This window comes from Nymphalis io, chromosome 29, assembly GCF_905147045.1.
Source record: "Nymphalis io chromosome 29, ilAglIoxx1.1, whole genome shotgun sequence".
NCBI lineage: Eukaryota > Metazoa > Arthropoda > Insecta > Lepidoptera > Nymphalidae > Nymphalis > Nymphalis io.
The window spans coordinates 5,123,296-5,148,738 of NC_065916.1; the positions used below are offsets into that span (position 1 = coordinate 5,123,296).

The window sequence follows — 25,443 nt, forward strand, 5'->3', positions numbered from 1 at the left end:
GAAGTCGGCGTCGGGCTGACTAAATGTTACTGGGTTTTATCCGTAAACACTACTTCAGTGTATGTCCCGTGTAAGTAAACCATTTTTCGGTGCGTGTATGTGACCGTGACCTTGAGCATGAGTGTGTGTATGTGAGCGTGCGTGTGTCTGTGTGCGAGCGTGCGTGTGTCTGTGTGCGAGCGTGCGTGTGACTGTGTGTGAGCGTGCGTGTGTGTGACCGTGACCTTGAGCATGAGTGTGTGTATGTGAGCGTGCGTGTGTGTGTCTGTACGTGAGCGTGCGCGTGTGTGTGTGTGAGCGTGTGTGTGTGCGTGTGCGCGTGCGTGCAGCGCGTGCGGCACCGACCGCTGGTAGAGCGCCCGCAGCGCGGCGGCGCGGTGCCCGTAGCGGCGCCGCCACAGCGCCGCGCGGCACGCGCCCAGCCCGCCGCGCCGCGACACCCACGCGAACACGGCGCGCAGCGACACTGCAACCGACCGCGGCGTTACTGTACAGGCAGCCCTGACACTAGAAGTACGATAACGCCTAGGAAGCCAAGATCGAGCCTTCGAGCGACTTTCAAACCCCTCCACATTAAACTGTTAACGCCTAATATTCAAATCGTCATCATCATATCCCGACAAACACCATATCAGTGTATTTAGTCAAGGTTACTGGGTGGAAATAATAACATCATGAGGAAACCTAACGCTAAACGCTTCCTGTCTGCCTATTGTCTACCTATGATGTGCCCCCCATCTGCATCTCTCTGCCCACTATCAACTTATCTGGTTACCTGCTCCCTGTAACTGACTCACCGTTTTTCAACGAGTGTGATATCTTAAGCGAATCGTTTTGACTCTTGAGAAACTCCCTGAGCTGTTTCAGGAATGCTTCGTCTTTGGCTATCTCTTCTGGTTTCCTCTCCACCTCCTCTTCTTCCTCGCTCTGCTTCTCCGCTCCGTTACGGAGTGACAGTCTCCTTGGTGTCTGAAAGATAGAAAACAAATTATAATCGATAATTCTTTATAATATTATCATATTTATATTCAAAGTGTACATTTTTGCTATTTTAAAAATTTTATATGGTACTTATATCCGAGTTCATATCCGTTTTAGCCGCACACGACATGAAAGCCAAGTTTTGTCCATGCTGACGATTAGCCAGGAACCATTAAAGTGCACAGTCTGTGCTCAAGCACAGCACGCTTTCTATTTCTCCTGTAATAAAATTCAGCTATCCGATACTTCAGGATACAGGAGAGTAAACACTGACCCACTTTCAGACTCCTGGGCTACTACTGACGGTTTTGAGCCCAAGACATCGGGACCTACAGCCTTAAAGCTAGTCACTAGAGCAAAGACAGTAATATAATATGGTAAGCTACCCACTCACCCTCGTGTCGGGTGTATTTCTATCACTGTCACTGGAACGCGAGTCGGGCGACCGGTCGGGCGATCTGTCCGGCGACCGGTCGCGAGACCGCGCCGCTCGTCGCCGCCGCCCGCGCGGCCTGCCCTTCAGTTTCGGAGCTAGATGATTACAGACGAACTCGTGGCCCTCCAGTTCAGGGTATTCGAATGTATCCTGAAAATATAAAACTTTATTTTCAGCTTGGGAATAAAATGTTCCATTGCTAGGAAAAGATGTTTGTTTCTGTAAAAGTGAACGTTTGTAGTTCATTCGGCCACGACGCGAGAATGCCGGCTGATGGATATTCATATGGGTGACATACAGACGAGAAGTGTAAGCAAAAATCATTGGGGGTAAATTCCACTTGTTCTATCCACTGGTCGATCTCGAGTCAGCCAAAGAAGAATGTGAGTACAATATTTACTATACCATAATAAAGCTTGAGAGGGTTTTTTATCTGATGGAGTAACAAAGATCCAAGCGTACACTGTGTAATATCAGTGGGATAGATTTTTATCGCCACAAGTCATTATAATGGAGGACATGAAGTTTGCTACAGCAATCCACTCACCTTACAATACAATATTCTAGTATTCTTGGTGGGGGCGGCGTAACCGCCGAGGGCGGCCACCAGCGAGTCCCGAAGCCAATCCGCCTGGATACCATCGAGACGCGCGAGCAATGCCCGGTAGCGGCAGTAGCGAGGGTATGAGAACACGACAACGCCTGGGTCTTCTACTTCTACTGCTGAAAAATACAAACGTATCTAACTAAAAACTTGGACCACATGTTTGATATGCAGATCGTTTATTGGAAATCAGAGACAATATTAAATTTTCCAGGGTATATAAGAAACCCTATAGGGTAACTCAGCCCTAACTTGCCAAATTTAAAAAATAAAAAACACAACAACCAAAACACTAACAAAAAAGGAATTAATGGGAATAAAAATAAAAAGCAGTCGATGATCGTTCAAATGCAAAAAAACATCGTTACTTTGTGGTAGGGCTTTGTGCAACACGTCTGGGTACCAACCAGGTTTGAAGGGTGAGTGTGCCAGTCTGACTATAAGGACAAGGGATATAACTTCTAAGTTCCCAAGGTCGACGGGTCATTGGCTATATATAAGGTAACGTTTTAACTTCAGCTGGTCCATATGCTGCATTGGCCTTTTATTATATAAATAAAAAAAAACGTAATATTTGAGAAAAATACTCACTTATAGAACACTTTTCTTTCTCTACATCACTGAAGTCGAGCTTCGTGTGGTGTAAGGGTGACGTGACGCAAGGGGCGCTGGGGGGCGCGCAGGCACCTCTCCAGACGGCTCGGAGCCCCCATCTCCACCCGGCTCCATTGCACACCCAGCTGAGCAAGTCTTCAGCTCGGAGCACGACCTTTTCGTTGATGGCGAGAACTTCATCCTGGAAAACAATAACTTTATTATATATTAATCGATAAAAATAGATTTTTATATCTATATCAAAATATTACTTCTATACATGCTTTGTATATGTATATCAATAGTCACAGCGATCGGTTGAACGATATTGAAGTTTATGATGTCGCAGCGCCATCTAGGGGCGAGTGGCAACAAAGTATTACATAAAAACCTACTCGAAGGTAAAGTACGTATATATTAGACAATCAACAGCCAATCATTGTCCACTGCTGAACATAGGCCTCTCCCAAGGTGCGCCAAAGCTCCCTGTCCCGTGCACCTTCTTAAGGTCATCGGTCCACCTGGCTGGAGGGCGCCCTACGCTGCGCTTGCCGATTCGCGGTCTCCACTCTAGGCCATCGGTCCTACGACATACGTGACCAGCCCACTGCCACTTTAGCCTGCTAATTTTGCTGTGCAAGCTCGTCTGGGTAGGTACCACCCACTCATCAGATATTTTACCGCAAAACAGCAGTACTTGGTATTGCTGTGTTCCAGTTTGAGTGAGCCAGTGTAATTACAGGCACAAGGGACATAACATCTGAGTTCCCAAGGTTGATGGCGCATGGCGATGGTTAACAATTCTTACATCGCCAATGTCTAAGAGCGTTGGTGACCACTTACCATCAGGTGGCCCATATGCCTTATATCTAACCATTTATAACACCCCCCACCCCTAATACGCGGGAGTAAACTATTATTATATACAAAAAATAAAAAAATAAATTTCAGAGATCGACCCGAACAAACAAACAAACAGACGCCACGTATAAGTCTTACGTTTCTTTTTACGAAATAATTCGGAAACGCACACATTAACATTACAATTTTTTATAATAAATACACACATGTACATATATATTTTTTGTGTACGGATATAGAAGCTATTAACACATACGTAACATACATGTATGATATGTCTCTGTAGTTGTGTTTGCCTCAAACAAGGTGACTGTATACAGCGTGTTCGAATATGTAAATAATAATAATAATTTTATTTTTAACATTCAAGGTCGTTTCACGTTATCGTTATATATAAATTGTTGTTTATATATAAATAAGAATAATTAACGTAGACACATGCACGGAGTATATTATCACAAAGTGACCTCTAAGAGATTTATTTCACAGCGAATTACGGAAATGTACAATTAAATTTTCATTTATTTAAATTAATTTTTTCACTAACAATTAGTTTCGTTTCGCGTGTGAGGGAGGGGAGATATCCATAATATTGGTAAAGATGACACGATGATGTAATCCTATCCTCGGAAACTAGCCAACTCCGTAGAAGATATTATAGAGACAAGTGTGTGTACTGGAAAAGGAACTTCTTCACGTGCTTCCCGAGGCAAGTGATTTCAGGCACTAGGTTTTTGACTCGATGTTTGGAACCAGATCCGCAATATCAGACATATCGTGACAGTCGGAGCAAGAAAACAGCCAATCATATATACAGTGAAGCCGTAGATTCGTAAGGGCTGTTATAGTATAATAAACAAAAAAAGGCGCCGATTCAACGAAAAAGTTACGTAACAACCCTACTCTGTTTCAAGAATACTAGTAAAACAATAATAGTAATTCTGGATCACGTTGCGTATACAGCCGCGTGTAAAACGTTAATATATTTATATATCATGTTATGTAGCAATAACATAAATACAGATATAATAGATTAATTTAAAAAAAAAAACACAATGATAACATATATACATTATGCATACATATTTTTTTTCTTTAACAGGAAAATAAATTAATAAAAAGAAATATTACCTACATCCATACAAATGTTAAGCTATTAATAAAAACAATTTAACGCCCATGAATTATACATAAACATTGTCCAGTATTATTGCTAACATTGAGACATATATACATAAATAAAACAGTATTCCGTTACATAGGATAAATAAAAAAAAACGCGATAAATTTTAAATAAATTCGATATACGCAAACAAAACCGGTGGATTCGTCTCGTATCGCAAATAGTGCTAAATTATAATCACCATGTACACGACACACATACACGCGCACACACAGACGGAATTGATAGCGAGCGATCTATTCGGTGCAACAACCCTGGGATAGGGCGCGCACACACGAGCGGATTGTACTCAAATATACATAACAATAATATTTTATTATTAAACATATACCGTTATTAAAATACTTAAGTGTTTGTATTTTAATATTATTTATGTTTTAATATCGTATAAGGTCGTAACGTTAGCATGTGTAACGTTTAAAAAAAAGTTTTAAACGTAGATTATTGTGATAGCCAAATTGGTTATCTGTTACCAACTACACTAAAAGGAAGTTTATCAATTCGGAATTATTTCTCTTTTGTTTTGGGTTGTTTCTTTAGAAATTGAATAAATAACTTGAGCATACATATCAAATGAAATAAATTAATTCAATTTAAAAGAAGGGTACAATTAGGCGGGAAAATTAGGACATACGTCACTGGTTATGTATATTTTGCGTGCTTATTATAATAACTTATGTGGTGGTAGGGCTTTTTTGCCTGTCTGGGTACCACCCACTCATATATTGTACCGCGGAACAGTACTCGAAATGGTCGCGTTCCAGTTTGAACGTTGAACCACTACAGAACTACTCCATTTGAAGGTTATAATCTTCAGCTAGCCAGCAGTTCAGCAGCAGCCAGGCTGATTTAATAAAAACCCGGTTCTATCAAATGACAGTCACAATTATTGTGTCACGATTTAAATATTTGCATGTTTAACTAACTTTAATTATTCACTGATTGAATATTGTTAAAATTTTAATTTGCAAACAGCGCCGTATATATTTTCATTATAATGTTAGCTGTTTTCGAATTGTTAGTTTGTTTGGTTCAAAATTATAAACTGAATTTAAACCGATCCACACAACCGATTGAGTTGAAATTTTACGTACAATTTTAGCACTTTTTATATACTACATAGTATACTAATTATCGTAATTTGTTAATTTATATAAATAATCTATGCCATTAAACGAGGAAACGTTTTTTTTGTAATGCCTAAAGAAAAAAAACTAAACCAATTTACATAAAACTTAAAGAAGAAGCCACAGCGCGTTTCGGACAAGGTTGTGTATATAATATTATATAACGCTGTTACGCTTCTACTACTGAAATAGCAACCGTGATTACTTTATTATATATTATACGTTTAATTGTAAGCAATAAAATTATGTATACTTTATATATGTAAGCGATGGTTAAAATTTCTTACAATGCCAATTTCTATGGGCGTTGATGACCACTTACCATCAGATGGCCCATATGCTCCTTGCTATTTTATAAAAAAAAAAACAATATGACCAAATTAAGCATTTTTAAAAACGTTATAAACAAAGCAACGACAAAACTTATTAATATTGTTTATATTTTATCACATATAATACTTAATTTCCTAACAAATCTGAATCGAACGATCTTATAGTTACATATATAAAGTAAATAACCCGTTCCCTAACGACCGTCAACTCGTAACAATATATCAACTTTGTTATGTTTAATTATTGAATCTAGGTCGTGACAATTATAATATATTTTTTCTACGTCTCGTGAGAATGTTTTCAATACAGAAACGTTTCACTTTGACCAAATTAACGACTTTCATTTTTTTTTTATTTCATATTATTATAACACGCGACTCTGTCTGTTTCGAATTTTTGTTTAGTCGGGAAGTAAACAGACGGACTTTTGATTTTTGCTCATGATCAATGTCTCTGTATCCTGGATCAAGTCTGACGTATTTCAAACCGGTGGTAGAATTACGATAATCAATCAGCAAGTATAACGTTTTTAATTTATTAATAGTGTGAACTTGACTGTACTTTAATTATAGTTAAAAATAAATGGATATCATTCTGATACCTAGAATAAGTTAATTTACATGAAATTGATTTAACCCGGACGCGATCAATTATTGATGTTCTTTTAATAATACAACAATGATAAATCTAAGATTAATTGTGCAATGTAAAGTGACCGGAGAATGACTGGTAATTAAACCAAGCTACGTATGATAAGCAAGCTTATATTAAATACCTTCGCTAGACATAAATATATATGAAACTAATTCCGCTCGCGGATAAGACCACGTGTGATGGGATGGTGTTAAGTATCCCATATCCTATTCTGTGTCTGTTAGATCGGTCGAGTAATTAAGAAGTGAAAGTGTAACAAACACTTTTTCTCTGTCTCTATCTCTGTCTGTTTGTCCTGAGTCTGGGTGTAATTATCTATATAAGTACGTATTTACAAAAGAAAAATAGTATATGTAGTATATCAGTTGTCTGCTTTCTATAGCACAAGCTCTGTACAAGCTTAATTTGGGATCAGATGGCCGTGTGTGAAAAATTTCCCAGGATATTAAAACAAACAAATTAACTACCGTATTTATAATTGATGACGTAAATGCTTCACTGGGCCAATTGTGTGAGCTTTTTCAAGACAAGATATCCCGTCCTACTTTAAAAAAGTTTTTTTTTATAGTATAGGAAGGCGGACGAGCATATGGGCCACCTGATGGTAAGTCACCAACGCCCATAGACATTGGCATTGTAAGAAATGTCAACCATCGCTTACAACACCAATGCGCCACTAACCTTTGGTACTAAGATGTTATGTCCCTTGTGCCTGTAATTACACTGACTAACTCACCCTTCAAACCGTAACACAACAATACCAAACGAACCAAACTGCTGTTTTGCGGTAGAATATCTGATGAGTGGGTGGTACCTACCGAGACGAGCTTGCACGAAGCCCTACCACCAGTATATCTTATATACCAGTATTAATTGTTATCAACAAACAACCGGACTGTTTCTCTCATTAATTAAAATAATAAGACAAATAAAATAACAAATATATCGTTAAAAATAATAAAATATAATTTCCATACATAATTATTGTTATAATAATCTTCTATTCCTATCGTGTGTACGTCGCCTTAGCGACATAAATTCTCAATAACGCAAAATGGCGGCGCGGGGGAGCGAGAGGGGGGAGGCAGGGACGTACTCCGTTTAGTTATTATTATCATTGTTTTAATTAAATAAACTTCTTTTTTCATTTTTAATATGCGATATGAGATTTTTGATGTTATATTATAATTACTAAACGAATCGTATGTACTAAAATTATTTATTTAACAATCCGGTCAATCAATAACAAACACTTATCTGTGTACATATGTTCGACATGTTTCGATAAGACTGTGTTTATCAAACTTTTACTCGGCGATAGGAGAGCCCAAGCCCGTCTGGTTGCTTCTCTTCTCTTCTGGTTGCCAGTCACTCATCAGATATACAAAACAGCAATACTTATTGTGTTCCTCAAAGGAGTGAGCCAGTGTAACTACAGACACAAGAGACATCTGAGTTCCCAAGTGTGGTGGCGCATTGACGATGGTTAAAGTTTGTAGTGCCAACGTCTATTTGCGGCGTTGACAACTATGTCGTGAAGTAATCAAAACACATTTGCAATTACTTATATATATAGCGAGTTAAAAATAATTCGGTAATTTTACAAGATACACATAAACAATATATACAATACTTTAAAGAGTACGTGCAACGTAATGCACGTGACAAAATGTAACGTTCAAACGTCACGAACGTTTCACTCCAATGTTTCATAGAAAAGTTGCCCGAAAAAGTTTCAAAGATGGTTAACTTAAAGAATGTTAAGCTGTTTATATAAGAAATATATACAATACAAGTTTTTTTTATTTAACATTATAAGCAATATGTATATTTTACAACAACCTGCCACCTCCTTAAAAAGAGGGTAGACCTTTGCTAAGCTGTGGGATATTTAGGGGTTTTATTTTAAAATGTATTAATTTTCATCAATTTAAACTAATAGTTTATGGATAATTTGTAGCAATTATTTAAAAAAAAACATTTAACACTTAAATATTTATTGACACTAAGGAAATAAATTAATATTTATATAACAACTAGTTTGTCCGTCCGGACATCGTGAAATGAAATACGAAATATATTTACTTTGCGACTACAACGCCACCTATCGGATCCATCAAGAGTACACACAAAAGCATTATCAAAATCAGTCCCGCCTTTTCGGTTATCGTTAGTATGCACACGTACAGAATAATTATAGAAAGGTTATTTGAATATAAAATAATTATTATTATTTCAAACGACATACATAAAATTGGGTCAGTAATATAATTTAAAACTTGAGGCTAATGTTGGTTGATAGTTCATAAAGTAAAACAGCAGATCTAGATATCATTTATATACTCATCATCTTTGATATCTAAATCTATCTAAATAGGCGATATGGCCCAGTGGTAAGAACGCATGAATCTTAACCGATGATCGTGGGTTCAAACCCGGGCAAGCACCAATGCATTTTCATGTGCTTATAATTCATCTCGTGCTTAACGGTGAAGGAAACATCATGAGGAAACCTGCGTCTAATTTCAATAAAATTCTGCCACTTGTGTATTCCACCAACCCACATTGGAGCAGCGTGGCGAAATAGTCTGCAAACCATTCAACATTCGCAGGCTGTTACATCTTATATGTGATGAAGCTATTTACAATGCCACATGGAGTCGTCGAGTCGTAATTACTGAGTCATCTGTCATAGCGCGCGTTAGCATTTTTTAAATATAAAATCAAATAAAATAATAACTTCATACTGTACAAAACAACTTAATATATAATGTATGTTATTTATAAAAATCTTCGCTAAGATATATAATTAAATAATTAATAATTTTAGTAGTTACGATACAGTATAATTGTATATTGTAGTTAATATATTGTTTATGATATGTTTAATTTGTTCAAAATAAAATAAATAAATGACCAAGGTCAAGTGAATCCATGCGCTCGATCTTGTGTTACAAACAGCTTCGTAACAATGTAACGTGCATTCGTAATACCACCGGGAAATCAATTAAGTTTCAAAACTGAGGAATAATTAATCTAACTGCATATATATATATATATATATATATATATATATATATATATGTTTATATATATATGTTTATATATATATGTTTATATATATATACACAATCGTATCACTTTGTTTCACTTGTTAAACTCTTTAATACTTATAACACATATTGAAAAACTTAACATAATATATATTGCATATTATACATTAATATCGCTTAAAACGCATACTTATATTAAATTGAGGTGCTTAACGATAAACTTACGTAGTTTCCGAGGTAAGGTTCCGAGTGCAAACAAACTAACTTTCAAGCTCCGGTCTGCTAAAGAGAATTTCTTTTTCACTTATTTTAGTTTTTAATTCATTCCTAAAGACTCTAACATAAAAAGGCGAGTGACATACGTAGTTGTATATTACAATATTACATTATACTCATCATGTTATGTCATGTTTTACTGGTGGTAAAGCTTTGTGCAAGCTCGTCTCGGTAGGTACCAACCACTCATCAGATATTCTACCGCTAAACAGCAGTTTGGTTCGTTTGGTATTGTTGTGTTACGGTTTAAAAGGTGAGTGAGGCAGTGTAATTACAGGCACAAGGAACATAACATCTTGGTTCCCAAGGTTGGTGGCGCATTGGTGATGTAAGCGATGGTTAACATTTCTTACAATGCCAATGTCTATGGGCGTTGGTGACCAATGACTGTGGGTTCAAAGTCAAAATGTGTCGAAATAAAACCAAAATGGTCTCCTCAAAAGGCAATGGTCTTAGCCCAGCAATGGGATATAAACAGGATGTTACTTAACTTACATTTAATTATACAATAACTTCGTTAGTACACGTTCGCGAATTTTATAACAATTTATGAACCGAGTTAGTTTAATTAAAATAAAAAATAATAATAAAATTAGTGTAACGGTAAATTAACCGCTGCATTTGAATTCTTTTATTTAAACACAACTTAAGATTACATGAAAAAATATCTGTAAATGAACAAGTTATACCGTGGACTCGAAGAGTTTGTTTCGTTGAGGGCACTAATCTCAGGAAGTATTGGTCGTTATGGATTTTTTTTTTTTGCCTTTTTGCGTTAAAACACAAGTGGTGTTTTTCCCGACTACCATCTTAGAATAAAATTATTTAGTTTATAAAAATATTTAGTCACTATTATAACTACTATTATAAATAATAACATTTAAGAAACTTAACGTAAATAAAAAGATATTATTAAAATGCAAAATATATTATTTATAAGTAAATATTAAATAACTTTATTATAATTTAAAATTACAAAGAGGTTTTAGTTGCCGCTTTAATTGAACGTAAAAAAAGAAATAAAACGTTAGTTATGAGTCATTTTAAAAATTAAAAAAATAAAAGCATCTATTAAAGTTCGACCCTGGCGAAAGCAGTGAAAGATGAGAGCGGGTCAAAACAGTGACGGGACAATTTTGATACTTTTACATTTGATTAAATATATTATTTTGTGACATTTTTTTTTTTTTAAATAGATATATAACTAAAATTCAAATTTCGAATTTTTATTATTATTTCATTATCAACAAACTCGACTGTTATATAACGATGTTAATGTTAAGTTATTCCTTATCTTTTAAAAACTTTCCTACCAATATGATATTTCATAGAAATTAATACATAACCGTAAATAATATTGTAATGAATAGTACAAAAACATAGAACGATGAAAATATATTATAATTAACAAACAACAAATTACCTAACACTCGTGATTTCGTTGCCAACTAAATCGACAAAACACCTATTTAAATTCGATTTAATTTACAATAATTTACAAACTAGTTTTAATCGGTTTTGCTTTCATGTGTGCGAGTTTTGAGGTAATGATAACCTTTTTTTATCTCTGCAAAAACGCATTACGCGTTTCCCCCGCGGGAACAGTGAGGGTATGTGGAGCTCGGCGAGTGCGCCCTGTACATCGGAATACCCACCAAAAAACCAGCGGTACACTTTCCGTCTTAACGAGGAGCGCCACGGGATCGCTTTCGCATGCTACCGCGACGCTCTGACGAGGTAATGAGTGGCCTATATCATCCACCATTAAGTTATATTATATGCAAAAATCGCTTTGATTAATCGCTCCGTTAATTGAAACATAACCAAGAGATCAGCCAGCAATTATTATAAGAAGGCGAAGAAGTGATCATTGAGGGATTATCAACAAACAGATAGATCGATTCATTTATATATTTATCACAAATTAAAATATATAGCGACGTGAAATGATCCAACAATGAGTCATAAAAACAAATGACATTAACACGATAGAAAAATAAACAAATCCTGTTAATTGGATAAACAGCAACACGGTGAATTATTGTTATATACATATTTACATAATTCGTAACGTTTTGATGTATTTTATTTGATGAAACTATTTATCTCTCGTAGTAGGTACTACTTAGTACCTTAGTTATTCCTTATGTAGACTAGGAAAGCCATTTATCACATAACCACACAGTCATGATTAATCAGCGATCCGACATAGCGTTTCATTTATTTATTTTTCACATAAAACGTTTCAATGTTTCCGTCGCAGATTTCGCTTCTTTGTCATTTGTATATATAATCGTTTTATAAAAACGTAAACAAGAATAATTATTATATGTTATTAAATAATTATGTGATGACTAAGACGTCGACAAACGAACAATTTCAAAACCCATAACAAAGTGTACGTGTGTTATAATGTTTTATGTGATTTAAATGTCACCATCGCATATATACTTCAAACGTTACAACAGTATTGTTGCTATGTTGTATATGTACATAAAGCGACGGGACCTGCGCCTGATCACTCCGATCGTGTCGGTTACGCGTCGTACGCAGAGTGAGAAGTGAATAGTACACCTGTGTTTACGTACACACCTGCACTATATTTTAATAATATGTTTTCCTTACAAATAATTGCACCTAAACATATATATTTTCATTTACAGACGAGTTATACAAAGAAGTTGGTTGGTTGGTATATTCGACGTGTATATATTATTAATCCCCAACGCAAAACGAGGGGTGTTATGAGTTTGACGTGTGTGTCTGTATCTCTGTTTGGCTGTCTACATGAGATCGTAGCTCTCGAACGAATGAACCGATTTTCATTTAGTTGCTTTTGTTTGAAAGATTTTTTAGTCGAGTGTTTTAGGTTATGTTTGAAGAAAATTGAATCAGCTGTTTAATAGTTATGGGAGTGGAAGAGGGGATGAATGACCGATAGTATGCGAATATATCCGAGTGGGGTATCAATTGAATTTGATTTGTGTATTACAAAATTGGCTGTTTGAAGCGGGAGGGTGGTAGTTAAGGGTAAGGGGATGAATTGTCGGTTTTTTTTTAATTTTTAAATCAAGTTTTATTAAATATATATAAATATATATGTTTACCGATTTGTTTATTTAGATGACGTCAATTCTAATGAGATAGATGTCCAAATCTCCTCGATTTTACATTTTGGTTAGTAGTTTTAGTGTTATTGCAAGATATTTTAATAAATATATAAGAAGTAAATGCATGGCGGCTTCAGTGAGATGTAGATAAAAATTAAATTACTTGCTTCTAAATACCTTTTAACATTTTCATTCTACCAAACGCAACATTGTCAAGAAAAAATCTAATAACCTAAATTACTGTAAAAATTCTGCTTGGATTATATACTGACTTCTATATTTACATAAAATATAATAAAAAGATAACTTAAAAGTTTTACGAGGGCTAGATTAAACGATTTCATTTAAAAATAGTTTTCATTTGTTCAAAAAAATGCACAATCTTTATCTTAAGTCCACTCATTGTTATCAATTAGATATCTTGTACTGATCTCATCCGATTTATTCACTGAACGATCAATAACCAAACCTACAGTATCATGTTTCATACATATCGTATATTTGCATTAAAAATACCTATTTGAATGTACTTATACCCAAGTTCCTCGTACAAAGCAATCAGTTTCCCCATCATTTTCCTACAACAAAATCAAGTTTACCTTAAAAATAAAATACAGAGAAAAAAAAATTGTAACAGTAAAAAAATATATATTTAGATATACTTTATCAACTTTATACTAGTTATACGTTTCTCTTTAAACGTGTGTCTCGAAAACCTGTTTCCGATGTACTTGTTTATACTTACGTATTCAAATAAGTGAATAATTTCATACTTAACAATAAAGTAAATTCTATAATCGCTCGATAAAATATTTTTATTTCGACTTGGGTGTTAAATTAATGTGTGGGTTCAACACATACGATTACGGGACCTTGACTATACTAGAAACAATAAGACTCATATATAATGTTATATATTATATAGTTAACCAGTATCATTTGTAAAACTTTGTCTATTAAAACATTACATATATATATATATATATATATATATATATATATATATATATATATATATAAACTATACAAGACTAAATATATGATAAAACAAACTATGGAGTCAGTTTTCGTTGATTACCATACAAGATATATAAATTTAATTGTATATAATTGCTTATGTATTTCATTTGAGAAAAAAAGAGTAATTAATAAAATTTTGCCGATTACATTTACATAAATTACATCTTGTAATACGAATCAAAAGTGCTTATACATCATTAGAGTACATTATAATTTTTTTGTCAATCATTATATATACTGTTATATAAAAAACCTTAACATATAATTGGATGATAATATAAAATAAACGTTATTTAAGATCTTTTCGTCTCAACGGCTGGTTCGACCCTAACTCTACCACCATCTCGCTCACACACGATCTTAAGCTATAGCAACATTAATAATAATATAAAGACAATATATACATATATAATGCATTAAATATAATGGGAAACAAACAGAACGTTCGCTATAGTAAACAAACTAACTAATTTACTAGCAATAACAATTTCAAGAAGGTCAACGAAATTATTTATTATAATTCTGTTTATATGAGTTCAAACCATGCGTTCAATTTGACCTTTGTTACGAACCAGCAAGATATATTTAAGAGTAATTAAAAGACTTGTGTTTCACGCGATCATTATTCGTGGTGTTGCTATTTTTAAATTATAATTTGTATAAAAGTCGTTACTTTTAATAATGCTTATGTAATTAATACATTAGCGTATAAAAAAAATTAGTAATGTATCTTTTTCTTGACCTTTACCAATTAATTTCGAATTCTAGACTTGCTAATTAATATATCATTCAAAATGCTTATATAATCACGTACTTATATATAATCATTTCAAACATCGCTAACAAATAAAACAAAAACAGACAAACAAAAAAAAAAGACTAATAACAGCTAAAATATCAAGACTACCGATCCACTGTTAACTGTTCACGAAGTTTTGAACGTTTAATGAACAAAAGGGTGTAACTACGAATTCATTTTAAATTATACGAGCGAAATTAAACTTTAACTTTAGGATTATAGAGCTGAAATTAATTATATTATTTGTCTAACTTATTAATGCCGGCTTATATAGAATTTGAAGATTAGGAAATCGTATTTTTTGCCTTTTTTTATTCAATGTATATTTACACTTGTAGCGTAACGCGACGTTACTTGAACTATCATTGCATACAATAACAGCTTAATAAATTGTCTGTCTGTATGTATGAATGTTATGTTATTTTTAGTATATAATTTAAAAAAAATATGTTACTTTGACAAATCATTTATACGATGCTTTTTTTTAAATTTATTCACATATAATGTAGATAAATCGGCAAAGGGCAACTTGATGGTAGGTGGTCACCATCACTCATATACATATTTAGGTAGAAATATATAACACACTGGCTAACTCACGCTTCAAACCGGAACATTGAAATATAAATTATTGTATTTTAGAATAATTGAATAACGGGTGGTAACTACCCAAAGACTTAAAAATTAAATAACTTTTATAATAATAGGAATCGAATCCACACCCCTGATATAACGGGGTTGGCGTTACGACGTGGTTGCCATGGCGACGTGATTTATTAATTACCAAGACAGTTCCGTTTATTGGAATACTGTTTAAGTTTTTTTTTTAAATACCTATTATACGATATTGAGAATGCCCAGTCGTAACAACGTGTGGATATTAAACGGAGATTGTAGGTTCAAATTCGGCATTGATTTCACATGTGATACTATTTGTCGGGCACCTATGAATCCACCAACCCTTGTTAGAGTAGCGTGGTGGAATATTCTCACAAAACGACTCTTCAAAATCCAATTATAACTAACACATATACATAAATAATATGTTTTTTTTTATTATTATGATATATTTATATTTATTTATATATATATAATTTTATTTGAACAAACAAACTTTCGTATGAAACATATAATGTCACATTTAGTCGAGTTTATCGATTGGTCCTAACTAATAATAGCACGGCCGGTGTCTGGTGCAAGTTACGAGCGAGCGTTTATATATTACATAACGATATTGTTATAACATAATATTATAATGCTATATAGCGAAGAGTACAATGCTGAGGTTTATAGTATAAATTATAAGATTTGATTTAAATAAAAACAAAATATATATATATATACATTCAAATTGTATATTCAAGTTTCTGCACCATCAATTATCATTTGGCGAGCATAATTTAATTCAAAACTTAATGATCGATTGATTAGTTAAGACGTTATAGCGTAACAAACGAAAAAAAGTCAGTATTGCATTTAGAATTTTAGTTTTCGCTGATGCTGACTGCCTCGTTAGTCTAGTGGCTAGATAAAAGGCTGCAGACCCCGAGACGGTTCAAATCCCAGGTCGGGCTAATAAAAAGTTATTAAGATTTTCTGTAAAAAATTCTCAGTAGCAGCCCGGAGGCTGGAAGTTGGAAGTGTGTAGGTATACTCCCGTGGCTCGGAAAGCACGTAAAGCCGTTGGTCTTGCGCCTGAACTCCTTCCGGTCGAGTCGGATTGCCATTCCATCGGATTATGAGAGTTAGGGAATAGAGAGTGCACCTGTGTTTGCGCACACACTCGTGCACTATAACATGTCCTGCGCAGTTGGCTAATCTCTCTCGGGATTTGTTGCCGTGGCCGAAATCAATTCGGAGGACATTAATATGACAGAAATATAGTATGTATGTCAAGGTCAATCAATTCACTATTAAAAATGGCGGTATCCAGTACGAAGTTATCAAATTGGTAAGTTAGCATGTTGCTTCAATAAGACATACATATGTATATTGTTATAATAAACAGCCTGTATGCATACCACGGCTGAGCAAAGTCCTCATCTCTGTTTCGTTGAAGATATAAGCCTCATTCCACCATATTATTGAAATATATCCAAGATCCAACCCATCCAATCCATCGAGCAGCCTCGGCTCTCGTTTAAACGTACATTAATATCATTCTATCATTACATGCAAAAAAATATATAACAAACAAAAAATGAAATACGTAATAAAAATTCCAATCGCGTCCGCTTATAAACTGGCCAGTTTAAACCACCTACAAGCGGAATGAACTGGATTAAGGCGGTTCCCAGTTGATTTTAGATTTACGAATATTTGCTAAACAGGGGTAAGGTTTATTTACCTAATATCATATGTAATTACTTTATGTATTGTAAAGTCACTTTTAAAAAAAATTGTACATATCTCAGACGTTATCATATAACCTACAACAATTCCAATCAAACTTTCACTATTCCATATTTATTCGGATCGGAACCGAACCGAACCGATATGACGTTAACATATACCGTTGTGTCAAAACCGAAATTAATTGTTAACTTTTATGCCGATGTCGATAATTGAATCAAAGAATAGGAAAACGTATAAACGGCTCCGTTAGCGATAAAGTAACAATTTGTTAGTAGAATCGTCCCCACTATTTTCGTCATGTGAGTAACAATCGTGCAAACATACTTTTAATAGTCGTATATTTTTGTACGTCAATAAGCGAACAGAATGATATGAATCATATTCACTGGTCAAATTAAATATGGAACCGTCGTATTTTGTAGATTAATGGATTTTTAATCTATAATTAGCGCACGATAATTAATGACTACACTGGCTATGAGTGGCTACACTGGGCTTCCTTCAAATAACTTTATTTTATATCTTAAACATATTGGATTTTATCAAAATTAATAAATCAATTGGTGGTAGGGCTTTGTGCAAGTAATCTGGGCAGATAGCACCCACTCACCACACGTTCTATCGCCAAACAGCAATACTATGATTGTGTTCCGGTTCGAAGGGTGAGTGAGCCAGTGTAACTACAGGCAGACGGGACATAACGCCTTTCTAAAGTTGGTGGCACATTGTTATTGTATGGGTTGGTTAATATGTCTTATATATCATAGAGTTGTTTGCCGATGTTTTTATCAGTATATATTAAATTAAATACGACATAAAGACAAGATGCACTTACGTTTATAATACGTATAATTTATTGTTAAATTTTATCTTTTTAATAATAAAAAAAAAACAAAGTAAAAAAATGGCTTCCTTATTTAAAAATATTTAATTAGGAATAAAAATTAACATAACATATTATATACAATTATATATACTGACACTAGCTTCCGACAGCGGCTTCGCTTGTTTGTGTAGGGGCCGTGTTAGGTATCGTATATCCTTTTACATACCCCTGATCCCATCGTGTATACAAAGTTTCATGATTATCGGTTCAGTATATAAGTTAAAATCAAGTGTATTTTACTTAATTTACCAGATGACATTTTCTAACAATAAGATGAGATGATGATGAGATTTTAGCTGACCGATTTCGGCCTGATGATGATGGCCACAGCGGCCAAACTCAATACCGACTATCCAACTATACACGGGACCAATTCTACTAACAAACTGTTACATTATCGCAATCGAATCGAAACGTGATCGTTGCCGTTTATCCGTTTTCCTATTGTTCAAAATCAATTATCGAATATTGGCATAATAGTTAACAATTAATTTCAGTTTTGACACAACGGTATATGTTGACGTCATATCGGTTCGGTTCCGACCCGAATAAATATAGAAAAGTCAAAGTTGGATCGGAATTGATAGTAGAATTGGTCCCCAGGGCATATTATAGTCAAAAAGTGTGCGTAAACAGATGCACTCTCAATCCAATGGGACGGCAATCCGACACAGCCGGAGAATTCGAGTGCAGAACGGCTTTACATTCAAGGCATGAGAGACGAAATACAAATCGAAGACAAAAATAATGTACACCGACCACAAATATAATATAATAATTATTATATACTAACATATGTATTACTCCCGTGGAGCCTCTCCGATTAAGGAGAATGTAAAGGGGCTTCAACTGGCTACTTCGCTGCGGTTACGTAGATGCGCTTGTCTCTCGAGACGCTTTAATCATACTTTCGTCGACCACGAGATAAATCTGTTCGATTCGGTACAATTATAATTCTATCCATTCAACCCTATATCTTCTCCAATGAATATGAATGTTCGTATGTCTGTATGTCCTTTATGCGTTCCTGAGCTACTCATCCGATTGTGGTGAAACTTTAGTGGATTGTATAGCGTAGGCCCGAGAATGTTACAAGCCTATAAATGCATAGTTATTTTTTTTTTTGTATGTTTGTCCTCAAACATTAAAGTTTCATGCGGACCCTTATTCTAAAAAGCTTTTTATCATACATGTTCCATTATAAAACTAGCGAACCCGCGGCCTCGCCAGCGAGGAATTTGGTTTGTGAGGAAAATCTTTTAAAATCTGTCATTTTAACGCACATTTATTTGCCAATTTGAATAATGCGTATAAATTATTAGAAACCAGCGCTAGTCTGAAATAAAAAAAAAAATAAAAAAAATGTTTTACTTTTGATAACTCACAAATAACCATAATCACTTAAAAAGGCAGTTAGTTTGAAATCACAGACGGACGCTTTAATTTTATTTATTTCTATTAATTTAATTTAAATTTAACTTGTTGTACAATGAGTTTTAAAAGGCGTTCGTATTACTTCCAGCGATCTCTTAGAGTCAACCTTGGATGAAATCATTTTTAAATTAAAAAAAGGGCGGATTTAATAAATTTCCTATATAATGTATAATCATGTTCATATATTTTTTGGTCACTCGGTTGATATCAAATTAATAATAATAGTTACCTGTAATTGTAAAGTGCAATTAATCTTTTTTATCCTATATCATGTGTTATGTTGATATATTATTTTTTTTATGTTAGTAGTCTAATATTAAATAAATAAATATATATAAAGTATCAATACCTCTCGGTCGCGCTACAGGACGGAATCCAACGTCGCGCGTCGCTTACGAAATGTTACAAGGGTTTAAATTGTTAAGGTTGTTTGTGAATTTTTTTTTGTTATTAATTATGTATTATAAAAAATATATGATCGGTGTCCGTGTAATTATGACATTTTAACTGTTTCGGACCGTTTGTTGGTTTTTCGTACGTATATATGATATTTAATTATTCCTTAGTATCTAAATTAATTGAAGTTAAAAATTCTTTAGGTTTCATTCTTAGGTTCGCCTCACCGACATGATATTGTTAAATATATCTGCAGCTATGAGTGTCACGTGTTACGCTTGGTCTGCTATGAGCGTTTATATCTCTAACATCATATACTGATATCAATTTAAAAATAATCAAATTTAAATTATATACACTAAAAAAAACAAAAAAACACCGTTCATTGTTTTCAATTTTCACTTAAACCGGCAGTTCCCATGACTACTTATGTTTTACATATAATAACGCAAACAAAAACAATATTTAATTATTATAAATACACAATTACAAAATAATACATTATATATAAATAATAATAATTACAAAGGAACAAAGTAGCAACTTTCAGTATCGTCCTTCTGCAGCTGAGCCGTGCTAAGTAAAGCAAGCAAACGAGGCAAACCCGGGGGCACAGGGCTGTCACATATCCCATAAATAATATAAAATAGTCAAATTAATAATTTAAATAAGTTAAATTATAATTTTATTTATATTTATATTTTATTTATTTGTTTCATAAATTAAGAAAAAAGTTCACCTATCTAATGATAACTTTGTAGTTAAATACGTACTTATGTATTGATTATGTATTAAAATAATAAAATATCTAAAACTATACACATACTTAACCATATAATAACTTCGATAACAGACATACAAAAAAATGCAATTTTTGTCGCAAAACATAACAACTTGGTATAAAAACGTCATATAATGACAAAATTTCTTTGTCTAATTAGTAGTATCCCACTTTTTTTTTAATTACCTTCTAATTAAGGTAATTCCCCGCGTCTCTATAATGAACTACATACATTAACTTTAAAATATTAAACGAAGTAAAGCGACCTAAGATACTGTGCTTGTTAGAAGTTATTACTTTTGTACGAAACATACGCTTGTTAACATTAATCATGAAATTACATTTCTAAGTTTCTTGCCGGTCCTTCTCGGTAGAATCTACATTCCGAACCGCCGGTACCTTTAAAATTAATTAATCTTGTAAAATTATAATGTTTTCATCTTTTTAAATTGATTATTTATACAATAAATAGTCAAGTATAATCAGTTACGTTTATATAATTATATTATTTTTTTTTTTTATAGAATAGGAAGGCGGACGAGCATATGGGCCACCTGATGGTAAGTGGTCACCAACGCTCTTAGACATTAGCATTGTAAGAAATGTCAACCATCGCTTACATATCCAATGCGCCACCAACCTTGGGAACTAAGATTTTATGTCCCTTGTGCCTGTTATTACACTGGCTCACTCACCCTTCAAACCGGAACACAACAATAACAAGTACTGCTGTTTTGCGGTAGAATATCTGATGAGTGGGTGGTACCTACCCAGACGAGCTTGCACAAAGCCCTACCACCATTTAAAAGTATATAAGAATTCCAGCTATTTATATTACTAGTACTATTCTTCTTAATCCAATATCAAATATTATTTAAGAGAAAGAGACAAAACATAAGGAATTTTCAACGTATCGCGAAAACAACTTAAGAAAGAAAAGAAAACTAATTCTCATCGTCTGCACTTATAATGGTTGTTTTCGAACGCGGCGACAAAACGCTCTTAGTAATGCGTCTAAGTAATATTTTTATCATAATATATAGTATAATTTAATTAGCAACTTATTTTATATAATTGTATTTTATATGACGTTTAAATTGATAATAAGAAATAATCGTTTTATTATTTATAATCAGATCGTGGTTAGTTACGTGAACCGAGTCAAAATTTGAATACAAATAATAACGGCCTCTTCTTCGACTGCCAACCTTCGCTAGTCGGAGTGGCGCGCGAAGAAGAAGAAGAAGAAAAAGAAGAATAACGGTTTATGTATCTAAGGATGGCTTGTAACACCAATTAGTCTTTCCGTAACCGTAACCGTAACAGCCTGTGAATGTCCCACTGCTGGGCTAAAGGCTTCCTCTCCTCTTTTTGAGGAGAAGGTTTGGAGCTTATTCCACCACGCTGCTCCAATGCGGGTTGGTAGAATACACATGTGGCAGAATTTCAGCGAAATTAAACACATGCAGGTTTCCTCATGATGTGTTCCTTCACCGTCAAGCACGAGATGAATTATAGTCACAAATTAAGCACATGAAAATTCAATGGTGCTTGCCCGGGTTTGGACCCACGATCATCGGTTAAGATTCACGCGTTCTTACCACTGGGCCATTTCGGCTCGTTTTTAAATTAGTCTTTCACCAAACTGTATTACATGTTTAAAAAGTGAGGTTAGTTTACATTTCTTCTTTCTACTTCTCGGGACTTATCAGATTTTTCTCAAGTCTGTGTTGTTTATTTCCGAACCGGTGGTAGATTTAACACAATAAGTAAGTGTAACGCTTCTATATAGAATAAAGATTACTGACAGACATCTGTATGTCAGATATTGTTTTGGACGTATTATTGTTGGTGTATTTTGTGGTTAATATACAGTGCCAATGTTTATGGGGTGATCACTTGCCATCAGTGGAATGATGCGCATCTGTTTGAAAAAAACCTTAACAAGACCTTGCAAAAGAAATACATAATCAAAAACATAATTTAATGTTCGAAATTTACATAAACAAAGTCACAGCTCTGTCATTCTTACATATAATATATAATTATTGTTTTAAATCGGTTTATAAATGCATACGCATCGTTTGTCTGATTTTGTTGAAAATTTTAATAGTTGCTGTCGGCACTATGAACGTTCAATATACAGCGCGCGAGACAAATTCGATAATTTGTATAATATTAGATTACAAGGAGAAAATATTTTATTTTTTGTATGTTTGTTTGTAATGGATAAACTCAAAGTCTACTCAACCGATTTTAAAATTTCTTTCATCTATAGAAAGCTACATTATCAGCCAGTGACTCAGGCTAAATTTTATTTAAAAAAAAAAAAATAGATATCCCTACGAAATTTGCAATAATGTAACCTAAGTTATCAATTGTATCCGGGCGAAGTTGAGACAGGCCGCTAGGTTCTCATAAAATTAAAGGAGCAACTGTACTGTGGTCATTAGTTAGTGTATAAAAATATATTTATGCGGAAACACATTTAAACAAGTGTTTCGATATTGATGAGCTGTTTTAATAAAATTCACAACTTCAAGACTTAACAAGTACATTAAAATATTATTATTTAAGCAAGCAATGCATGCAATTGTGATTTTTCTATGTATAAGATTAATTAAATACGTAATCTCGAAGACGTTTAGATTCTACTGAGAAGCGCCGGGAAGAAACTTACTGGTTATAAAGAATAAAGAAACTAATCGAATATAAATGATAATATTAATTTTAAAGTATTTTTTTTAAATATAATAAAATATATTTAATTCAGCAATAATAAGGCGAGTGGCAGCCCTGACCGCTCGGCAAGTATGCGCCCGGCCGATATTTTTTCACTGCAGAACAGGAAACGATCGAGTCGAATTACTAATATATTTTTTATTTATAATATTTTCGACGATGACTTAAAATTTAAATGTTAACGTTTAAATATAAAATTTTATTGATTAAATGCTGAATACGATTAGTTCGAATGTTACAAATATTTACACTAATAGGTGGATTATAAATTAAGGTGTCTTTGTGGAAGCTCGTCTGGGTAGGTACCACCCACTCATCAGATATTCTACTGCAAAACAGTACCGCAATACTTGGTATTGTTGTGTTTCGATTTGAAGGGTGAGTGAGCCAGTGTAATTACAGGCATAAGGAACATATCATCTTAGTTGCCAAAGTTGGTGGCGGATTAGCGATATAAGCGATGGCTAACATTTCTTACAATGCCAATGTTTAAGGGCGTTGGTGATCACTTACCATCAGGTAGCCCATATGCTCGTCCGTATATTCTATAAATATAAAGTGGTGGGTGGGTTAGTATGTCTTGTACAAGGACATGTAATTCGAGCTAGTCGCGTCAATAGTTTTAATTTAAAATAAAAGTGTGAGCGCAGCTGTTCGTATTATATATGTATAGTTATTTTATATAGAGAACGTCAATTTTGTGAGTTTGTTTCTATGCGAAAACTACGAAACCTTTTTAAAAAAAAACTTTTGCCATGTAAAGCGTAGAATATTCAAGACATACTTTATATATTATGTATATTTATAAATTAGGTAAAGAAATCGTGCGCCTTGAAAACTTATATTGCTTGCGCTGCTTTTTAATAATAGTTAAAGATCCAAGCAAATGTTGTATGGCTGAATATATAACTTCATTTTATAGTCTGAAACCATTGTTATTGTTAAAAAAAATTAATATATATATAACGTCAATCGTTCCGACCCTTTGACCTGGACTTCGAGATTTACTAGACCAATGTCGCATTTAGCGTACTCGGGAATGGGCTACTTGTATGTGATACACAGATAATCAAAACCGTATAACAAACATTACTTGAATGAATTCAAAAATTCAAACCTAAAGACCAAAAACACAAAAAAGAATACTGTATACAATTTTTTTTTTAAACAAATCATAAAAGATATAAAGACCGAGAAACTCAAATCATTAAAAAAACTTTATAAATTAATTATAATTTAAGACAAAAAAATTATATAATTAAATTATTCGACCAAAAAATTATAATCACCGAACGACTCCACGGCATACGTAATCGGACAGCGATCGTCCCTCTCGCTCGCACGTTAATTCCGTCCCCCTCCCCGTGCGGGGGGCGCGACGCGTTATTGTATGTAACCGCCAACATTTGAATTAAATATATTTATAACAGCGGTTGCTTACGACGCGATTTATTTTTTATATAACATCCATTTTATATCAAATACAGTAACTCGTATGATTATTATGATATTTTTGTCATTATTATATATAATTTCGTAACTTAAATATAAATTTAATATACGCATTATGAAATTGTATTTCTTTGTATATAACTTTGGCTTCCTAAAAAATAAATAAAAAATACGGCAGCATCGCAACGCGTAAGAAGATTATGAACAAATAAAAATTATAATCAATACTTAAAAGTAAGAAAACGTGACAGCTAATAACTATCCCACAGCTGGGCTAAGACTCTAGATAAGATAACGGTAATTACTTGAACAAACACAATTATCTAAAATTGTAATTATCAATCTCGTAAATTGTCTAATAAATCA

The 25,443-nt window shown here is 33.7% G+C and overlaps 1 protein-coding gene across 2 annotated transcripts in view; it reads right to left on the bottom strand.

Annotated features, from left to right (window-relative positions):
• LOC126779452 (uncharacterized) overlaps window positions 1–25,443 on the bottom strand; it is a 75,236-nt gene that overhangs the window by 4,344 nt on the left and 45,449 nt on the right. Inside the window, exons 4-8 of one of the 2 annotated variants that reach the window (XM_050503420.1) lie at window positions 2,613–2,817; window positions 1,965–2,137; window positions 1,376–1,567; window positions 798–969; window positions 346–466 (exon numbers count right to left, since the gene is read on the bottom strand). In XM_050503420.1, coding sequence (XP_050359377.1) covers window positions 346–466; window positions 798–969; window positions 1,376–1,567; window positions 1,965–2,137; window positions 2,613–2,817 — 863 coding nt within the window. Of the gene's footprint in view, window positions 1–345; window positions 467–797; window positions 970–1,375; window positions 1,568–1,964; window positions 2,141–2,612; window positions 2,818–25,443 lie in introns of both variants that reach the window. The other variant, XM_050503419.1, reaches the window with a different exon arrangement.